The sequence below is a fragment of the Galeopterus variegatus genome, unplaced genomic scaffold (genome assembly GCF_000696425.1).
Source record: "Galeopterus variegatus unplaced genomic scaffold, G_variegatus-3.0.2 Scaffold10322, whole genome shotgun sequence".
In the NCBI taxonomy this organism is placed as follows: domain Eukaryota; kingdom Metazoa; phylum Chordata; class Mammalia; order Dermoptera; family Cynocephalidae; genus Galeopterus; species Galeopterus variegatus.
Window position 1 is genome coordinate 52,752 of NW_007736433.1, and position 10,004 is coordinate 62,755.

The 10,004-nt window shown below is 38.4% G+C and overlaps 1 protein-coding gene across 1 annotated transcript in view; it reads right to left on the reverse strand.

The window, feature by feature from the left end:
* Positions 1–10,004, reverse strand: part of CDC20B (cell division cycle 20B) — a 14,451-nt gene that overhangs the window by 3,411 nt on the left and 1,036 nt on the right. The window contains exons 2-5 of the mRNA XM_008594191.1: positions 8,895–8,989; positions 6,604–6,829; positions 1,574–1,699; positions 899–1,016 (exon numbers count right to left, since the gene is read on the reverse strand). Of these exons, the coding sequence (XP_008592413.1) occupies positions 899–1,016; positions 1,574–1,699; positions 6,604–6,829; positions 8,895–8,953 (529 nt within the window). The 5' untranslated portion in view covers positions 8,954–8,989. The remainder of the gene's footprint in view (positions 1–898; positions 1,017–1,573; positions 1,700–6,603; positions 6,830–8,894; positions 8,990–10,004) is intronic.

Below are 10,004 nucleotides of genomic sequence, written 5' to 3' on the forward strand. Positions count from 1 at the left end.
AAATAATACCCATTTTTCCATTCTATCTCATTTTTTTATTGCTCATCTTGACTCATTACATCCAAAATCTAAGGTCACAACCACCAGTTTAGAAGACTTGATCCAGCTCTCAATCACCAGGGTGTATATCAAGAGCGCTGTCCTTGACCCACAACAGAAATTAAATACCTAAGCAGTCCAATGCCACATAGCTGTGCCACCTGAAGTGTGTTCATGAAACAAGTACCTCAAGATGCTCCCTACAAAACATTTCCCAGATGTGTTTGGGAAACACTGAATGCTATAACCTCCTCTTAGAAAGTCACTATACACATAATGTATCCCAGCCTTTGAAAGGTCTTTCAAAAAGAAAAACTGTTCTTGTCTAACCCAGGTTTTCTAAAATTATCTGACCACGTAACCTGTTTTTGTATAACAACCATCATGGTAAATGCTTTGGGGAAATACTGTAAATGAAAGAATCTACTGCCTCGAAAGGGCAGATGCTCACAGAGGAAGCCTCATAATCATCAGTGGCCTCCCCATGTGTAACAATATCTCACCCTTTCAGGTCCCTCTTCCACACATTTCAGCACTGCTGGTTTTTCTTCAAAATAAGATAAAATGAATTATGTTAACTCCAGAGTTCAAAAACAGTTCAAAAACTGCCCAAGATCACCACTGCAACATCTATACATATATGCAAGGAGAAGATTTGACAATTTTAAGTGATAAACAATCTTAGTCAAATCAGAAACACTCATCTTTACACTCTCTGAGGTGGGGTGGTTGCAGGACTTTTTCCTCTGATAAGAGATATAGAAGCAGAAGGAAACAAGCCTTTCATTCAAGGCTATTCCTGCCAACGGCAGCTCACTTTGCTGCAGGTGCATGACATGTTACTCACCCATTTACTTACCAAAAAACCCACCTGACCTGGACAGAGCGGGACAGGTCCACACGATCACATCATTCTTAGGAGTACCTTGGCCAGTTGCAATCTCCTTTGTCTTAGGTAGCCAGATTAGGGAACAAATCTGTAATAATGACCCAAAAATACAGAATTGTGGCAATTTCTGATTCATTATGAATGTACTTAAACTGATTCTAGGCGATATGCTCTGTCCACCACCCATCACAGACACAACTGGGGTTAGGCTGTCATAGGAGTTCTATTAGTTCTAGAATGGTTTAACCCAAGACAACATGGAACCAACTATACAAATAGGCTTACATGCAATGAACCGATGAATTAAAGTGAAATATGATCACTGGCCAGGAATAGCCAGACTACTCTCAAGTTTCGTAGTCAACACAGCGATGAGAAAGAAGAGAAATGCAAACAAACAAAAAATCACAAATTAAATTAACTTTGGACTGACAGATGAAAATTTTTCACACAAGAGAAATGCAAACAAACAAAAAATCACAAATTAAATTAACTTTGGACTGAAAAGAAACTCTTGAGAACTGAAATTCCTTATAGACTCAGTAAGTAAGGAGAAGTGTGTCTGGGTTCTGTGCTCTATCATAAATTATTTTCAGAAGATTCTAGAAGATCAGAATGAAGATGAGCTCCGGAGGAGATGATTACCTGGGAGTTTGTGCTTGGGGCCTGGATGCTTTTCCCACTATTTATGTCTAAGATGTGTAAGCGTCCGTCCTTCATTCCTCCTCCAACAGCAAGGACCTCAGACTGCCAGGGACACCACTCCATGGCCTTTAAAGTTCCGAATAATAGCACAAGCAGGTCAGCCTTGGAGCAGATGAACTTGTGAATATGATGCACTCAGGTAAGCAGAAGTCCCTGAGGTCTGCACCCGCCACAGCTCTCCCAGACCTCTTCTCTAAAGGCAGGACCAACTGCACCCTTACTTCTCAGAGACTAGAAGTCACTTCCAAAGGAGAAAGCACCTAATAGGACTCCTCAAATTATGATAACAATTTTACAGATATTTTTAACATTGAAAGGTCACACAATGATATGGCTGAAAAACTACCTGCAACACATCCTATGGGGCAAAAATCTGCCGCTGGAATGGCTCGCATGTGCCCCTAGAATCTGGTTCTGAAATGTAGTCTTTGTCTGGTTCCAGATAGCAGTCAGATAAAAGAAAAGGGAGCTATACACGATTGCTCACAATTCAAAAATCTCATGAATTTCAAATCCTAATACATTTCAGAAAATAAAATTACCTTTTATTTATTTATTTATTCATAAGTTATTATGGTTTAACTCTGAAAAATAGGATTTGGTATCCCACATTTATACTGATTATTGAAATGACTACGAACAATACTTTAAAAAACATGTTGACAAATATTTCAGTTACATTTATCTGTATATCCTCATCAATCATCCTGGTAATCATCCTACTCTCATTTTTGTATATTATCTTCTAAACATAAAAATATTTTTAAGAGGAACAAACATACTGTTCATACTATTTTATTTTTCTGTTGTTTTCTCCTATTATATAAACAGTTTTCCATGTTTCAACATACTTTTTACAATTATCATTTAACAATCTCATAATATTTCATCATGTTGTATGCTGATTAATTTTTGCTTTCCTAATGGAAAACTCAGGCTGGTTTTTTATTTTATTTTGGTTTGATTTGTGTTGGGTTGGTTTGTTTTGTTTTGTTTTGTTTGAGAAGAGTAGAGGTTTTTTATTTTATTTTGGTTTGATTTGTGTTGGGTTGGTTTGTTTTGTTTTGTTTTGTTTTGTTTGAGAAGAGTAGATTTTTTTTTGTTTTTGTGTGTTTTATTTGTTGTTTACTGTCATAAAGAACACTGTAATGAATATACTCTATATATCATTTGTTTTTGACAAATTTTTTTAGGTAAATGCCAAGGTTCAAAAGTGTTGAAATAAAGTTTTCCAAACAGTTATAACTTTCTACAACAACATCAAATGAGTAGCATAATTATTTTATTCTAGCTAAAGTTTACTTGGAGTTAATAATGTTATTTTATATCTAGTGAAATTATAATACAGATACTTCTCAAAGTTCAACAGGGCTACATCCTGATAAACTCATCATAAGCTGAAAATATCATAAATCAAAAATGTGGGCCAGCCCCGTGGCTCACTCAGCTGAGTGCGGTGCTGATAGCACCGAGGTGGCGGGTTCGGATTCCTATATAAGGATGGCCGGTGTGCTCACTGGCTGAGCGTGGTGTAGGCAGCACCAAGCCAAGGGTTACGATCCCCTTACCAGTCAAAATAATAATAATAATAATAAGTCAAAAATGCATCTGAGGGCTGGCCCGGTGGCGCACTGGAGAGTGTGCCACTTGGGAGCGTGGCGGCGCTCCCACTGAGGGTTTGGATCCCATGTAGAGACCGGTTCCCGCTCACTGGCTGAGCGCGATGCAGTGCGGGCGCAACACCGAGGGTTGCGATCCCGTTAGCGGTCAGTAAAAAAAGACAAAAAGGAAAAAAAAAATGCATCTGATTGCATTTGATATCCTAATAAAAAACCCATTGTAAAGTCGAAAAATTGCCCACCCGCCATACACAGGGTCAGTAAAACACAATAAGCTCTATAAACTTACAACTGTAGGTTAATATTTAATTAAATTACCTATTTTATTGGGGGTTAAAAATGACTGTTATTTCTATGAAAACTAAGTTGAATATTTTGGAAGATATTCATAAAGGCTAGTCCCTGAAAAGAAAATGTTGTTGAATTAGATGTGGCTGAATTGACTATTAAAAACTAGGAAATTTTTATGAAAATTTAGGACTACACACTCCAATTCCTTCATAAATGGCTTTAGATTCTTGCTTTACTTTGTAGCACATTGTATTTTCCAAAGATAGCCGCAACATTATCCCCATCTAACACATCCTTCTAGAAACTTGCCGATGCCCTCTGTCAATAGACGGAATCTAATTCCCCTCCCTTTGAATCCAGGAGGACTTGTGACTAGCTTACAACCAATAGAATGCAGTGAAAGTGACACTGTGTGACTTCTGAAATTAGGTTATAAAAGGTTATGCCACTTTCGCCTTGCCCTCTGAAGCACCGGACCTATTGCTCTGAGGTACAAAGTCTAACTCTCTTAAGGCAACTATGCTGTGAGCAAGTCCAGACTAGCCCAAATGGCACGGAAAAGCCCTGAAATTACATGAGGAGGGAAGCATGCCTGTCCAGCCAACAGCTTGTCCAGCCCCTGCACTTTTAGCTAAATCGCTGTCTGACTGCAACCTTATGACAGACCCTGAACCAGAAATATTTATTACACAGCAATAGATAACCAGAACAGATACCATAAATAGAACCCTTGAACAATGAAATATGGTTACAGTTTATACAAGAAAGGCAATGAGGAACTCTAATCAGCCAACCTACATTCAACATAAAGGCCTTATATGGTGAATGAATGTACAGTTTAATGAATATGTGAATGTAATGTTTTCAGTTGAAATAAAAGACTACGATACATATGTATCATACTTTACAGTTGCCTGCTTTAATTGTCTTTTTCAATTAACCATTCACCTATATCTGTGACTGGGCTGGAGAAGAGGGTTATTACATGAAACACAAAATTTGGCATACAATTTCAAGAAGCTCAGAAACTACCCCAAGCCCTGGACCCCAGTTTTACCATATAATGGATATCAGTATTTTTTAATATTTATTAATAATCGTTTTCTTAAATACCCTACTTTCAATTAGTGTTTACTATAAACAAGGTGCTTGGGCAAAACTAGAAGCTACACCATGAGAACAATCACACTGATGTCAACCTCTGAAGTCCACTCCTGCTACAGCAGTTGGTTAGTTGGTGGTGGATATGACAAGACATACACTAGTGACTGCCCTTGTGATTCCCCAGTATTGGGAAAATAGAATAATTTAATCAGGACCCCCTCACCTCAGGTCCAGTTGGGTGTGGTGCAGTACATCCTTTGTAAACAAATCCGGGGGGGTGGAGTTAGTGTGTATGCATGCCAATGTATCTTTTTAGTTTTGTTGCTATTCTGTTGTGTTCTTGAGTGTGTGGAGCAGCGGCCCTGAACTGCTGGACAACAGAGAGCTCGTGTATAAAAAAAGAGAGCATGTTTACTTTGCTAGCGGCTGCTCAGTTTTTCTTTGGACTTTGCCAGTAGCAGTTGAGTTTCTGAGTTTCTCTTTGGACTGCCTAGCTCCCAGACGTGTGTGTGTGTGTGTGTGTGTGTGTGTGTGTGTGTGTGTGTGTGTGTGTGTGTGTGTGTGTGTGTGTGTCTACACAGAAATAAAGACTACTCTTTCTTCAGCCAAGATGCCAAGGACCTTTCTTCCAGTTACCTAGCTCAAATACCTGCATGTGAAGGGTTTGTGACCCAGTCTGGACAATGAGCTTGAGGGGTCTGTGAGCTCCAGACCCAGCCCTAGCTCTACACCCAGGTATTAGCAGCCAGGAGGTATGGCTTGCTCTGGTTTCCAGAGACTCTCGTAGTGAAGAGGATTTTCATTCAATAGTTCAATCACCGTACTTTCAACAAAAAGGCATCTAAGAAGGTAACCTGTTTTGCTTGGCTTGGGTTTTTCCTCTGTGTTTTGTTTTGCTTTGTTTGCAGGCCATATTTTATGTACATTTTTTCCTAGGTTTTATCCAAGTCATTAATAATGAGAATTAGACATAAAATCATTCTCAATGTCCTGTAGACATTAAAAACCACAAGCCAGAGCTATTGAGCCAGCACTATGCAGTAACAGCAGTCACTATGTATTCCACCCTAAATTAGTTAACTATGATATTAAATTATCTAATTAATTTGCCAGTAAATTTGCTTAGTTAATAAGGTAGAACCATTCCTTTGCTCTATGAGTAATAAATATCTTGGGATTATGTTCAGGTCAAGACATACATCTGTGACACTAAGGCCTCCAACAAGGAAAGTATCAATTTTTCACTAGGAATGAGAATTTTAAATACAGGGAAATAAGAAATAATTGTGCACAGCATGGTAGAGCATTGGTTTAACTCTAAGCACCCTCCCTCCTTCTCCTGGCAATGGATGTCCTTTCTTGGGTGTGAGCTTGTGACCCAGGCTCATCTCTGTGCCCATTTCTCTGGCTGCAACTATCAACTGAGAGATGAGACTGTGACCTAAGGCAGACCAGTGTCCTCCCTGGCACTTTTCCACCAGAGTTATAAGGAAAAACGGCTTCTTACTCGGCACCCATCTGGGAGAATCTGAATCTGAAGCTGCCAAGGGCCATCTTGCTCACAGAATGGAGCCAGAAGGAAGAATGAAACTAAACAGAGATGAGCAGAACCAAGAGCCAAAAAGACAGGGCTCAGACGACATTATTCAAGGCCCTAGATCCAGCCAATATTTGAAACCAGCTCTCTGTACACAGGACTCAACAGTACATGAGAAAATAAATTTATTTTTTTACTTAAGCTCAAGCTTGACTTTAGTTTCAGTCACTTACAACCAAAAATTCTGACACATGGGGAGTAAAATAGGGTTGCATTCAAGAAAGCGATGATAAAATCCAAAACAAAGTCTAGAGGAAGAAAAATCTCAAAATATTGTCTTAACAGTTTTCTTTTTATACGTGAAGAATATCCAGTGGTCTCTGAATAAAAGAAACCTAGAAAGCTGCTGGATTTCTTACCTTGACTGCTGTAGTTTGGGTTATGACTTTTAGTGGTTGGCTCTGCACATTGGCACCTGGATCGTGGGGCCATATTGTCAGCAATCCATCACTACAGCCGCTGGAAAGCAGCCTGCCATCCAGCGACCACTTCAGAGCACACACAGCTTGCTTGTGGTGAAGTGTTCCCACCTGATGCTGGGCTACCCGGACATCATGATGATAAACACGCCCCAGTCTCGACCCACTGCACAGGAGGTAAAGAGGCAGGTTTATACGACAGAAAAATTAAGCCCTATTGCTACATAAGCATTTGAAAACATGGAGGAAAGCATAGTTCAAATTAAAACTACTGAAAGACTGCTCAGGAAAGATTCAAAACACAGGTGGACATTGCTTGGGTTAATGAGGATGGAGTATTCCCCAAGGTGATTCTTCACACAAGTGAAATAGATTTGTCTGGCAGGTTTCAAATATAGAATTGAAAAAGTATCTTTCCATAGGTGTCTCTAATGGCTTTAATATGATATAGACAGCCTTGGAAAAGATAAATTTAGAAGGTTATCACATTTTCCCAGGTGGTAGTTTGTATACTGGAACTAGGAAATATTACTTTTCTGGAACTCAGAGTATTTCATATGATCTCAATGAAATGATTTTAGTATATATTTACAGCGAAATGTTAGTCCCACAAATTTATTACTTCCTTTTTCTACAGATCAGAGTATTTCATATGATCTCAATGAAATGATTTTAGTATATATTTACAGCGAAATGTTAGACACACAAATTTATTACTTCCTTTTTCTAACAAGTTGATTCCTATTAATCCATAGATCCACTCTTAGTTTTGCTAATGTTACTAATATGTAAAATGAATTTAAAATCAACTGACTGTCATAGCAAACTGCAGTATGTTTCAAAATCAATGGTTAATGTCTCTAGTCACGCTCTGTAATTTGAATCTAAACAATGATAAAGATCATACCACTTTTTCAAAGATAATGAACTCTGGACTAATTTCATTTTCTCCAGGGAGCAAGCAAATAACTTTCTACAACTATTTATGAAATTTCTCAAAATCCAGTTTCATATTTTTTAAAACTATTCAGGCACAATACTGAATAGCATTCTGATTAACAATATGGGCTCTGGAGCCAGACAGCCTGGGTTCAAATCTTGACTCTGTCCCTCACTAACCATGTGACCTCAGGCTAGCATCTCAATTTACTCATCTGAACAAAAAACTCTATAGTGGTATTGCAGGGATTCAAATGAGATTATTCACATAGAGTATAGCATGGTGCATAGCACAGAGTAGTCCAAAAATGTTAGCTGCTATTATTATAAGAAAGGATCTCTTCATATTCTTCATGGATAATGAAATTTTAATAATGCAGATTGGAAAAGGAACTTGAGTACAGAATTGACTTGACTGTGACAACTAAGTGGCTTTAACTTTGGCCTGTAATCACAAGGTATTAAAATCTCAAATTTACCCCCATACCAGCCAGCCGCCAAAAAAAGTCTCAAATTTATATCCGAGCTACTTAAATTGTAAAAGGCTTTGGAATTTATCTAACTTAAATCTACCTTAAGAAAAATAGTACAAAGAGGAATGGCTATTATTAAAAGCAATCTGTATTAAGACCAATTATGTAGAATCATAAGAACAAATCATTTAACTTTTCTGGTTAAAAAGAAGCAGTTAAACTAAATCAGAAATTCTCAAAGTGCTGCATCATCATCATTACTTAGGAAATTAGAAAGGCAAATTATCAGCCCCCTTAAGACCTAATGAATCAGAAATTCCCAGAGTGAGACCAGCAATCTGTGTTTTAAGCAGCTCTCCAGGTGATCCTGATGCACACTCAAGTTTGAGAATGAGATAATCTATGAGGTTCCTTCCAGTTCTAACCTCTGTGGGTCTGTGAGTTGGAAATGTGCCCCAGAAAGCTTAATATACTCTATAGTATTGATACTGACAGCAATAAATACATGATTTCAGCAAAATATCCCCAGGTATTACTTGGCACAGAGAAAGCTCTTGCTCAAAGGGAGTCACACATTTTATCTGAACAACTTAGCAAATCCATGCTGAAGGCACATGGTATGTGTGGCCACCGGAAGGCTTCCATGAGCAGAAAATCCGAATACTCCAGAGGGAGAATCATAACTCATACTAAATCTAATGTCCTCTTTGATTTCACTTTTGTTTGGGTTTGGGTTTTCAATACTACAGTTCTGTTCACTCAGCCCCCACAATCAACTGGCGATACAAACATAATTGGCTCCAATAAGATGCTTCTTACCTGCTGAGGATACAGTGATTCCAGCTCAAGGCTCCAACTACTGACAAATGACCAAGCATGTTTCTCAGCCGCTTTTTAGCTACCACATCCCATAACTGAAACAACAAGCAGAGTTACACAGCACTGGCATTTTCACACTCACTGTCTCCTCCAAGGCCCAATTGCAGGTTACTATTGATATAGCCAGTCCCTGTACTAAGTGAAAACTCAGCGCCTTTAACTCTAACCAGGAGTCTCAGCTCTGACTGCATATTAGGATCACCTTGTAAAACACCATGGATGCTAACACTTCTGGTTTAATTGGTGGCATAGAACCTGGGGATATGGCATTTATTTTACAGCTCCCTGGGTGAATCCAATGGCAGTCAAGGATTGAGAATCATTATCACACTTTTAGCTCCTCCTAAATTGTGGGAATTCCAAACCTAAAAATCTACCTATAGTTATCAATGAATATATTAATAAAATTTGCATGCCTGGACACTTCCTAGAGTCAGAAATTCCATTTACTGCCAAGACTCCTTTCCTGCCAGCTACAGATGATATTCTGACCTGCATGAGGAATGACAACTTTGGTATATGACATAACCTTCACAGCACCCAATATCATTTCCAAGGTGAGAAAGCAGTGAGAGCACCTGTGTCCCCCCCAAATCATCTAGCACATGGTCAATATTGTTTACACTATTGCTAATAAGCAATAATAATTGTACATGAGAAATTAGACAGATTAATGAAAACTTATAAGTCTCTATCTCAGACAACGTATCAGAAAAATATATACATATTCACTCATTTCATTTAACTCTAATCTAATCTTAATCGTGGCTTTAGGTGAGAAAAGAGAACTGGAAGGGTATCCTCCTCTCCAAAGTTCCAAAACTGAAGATTCTACAAGCATGACCTTAGTTTGAGAGAAAAGATTTTTTTAAAAAATGGAAATATAGGATAAATAAATAAATAAAGGTTGTGGGGAGGAGGGAAGCTAGAAACTAAGCAGAGTATCCTTAAGTCCTCGTTAAATGCCATTCCAGAATAAAACAAAGTGATATCTCGTCTCACTCCCCATAGCTTCAAATGCCAAGCCTAACCTAGTTTCTCTATTTTATT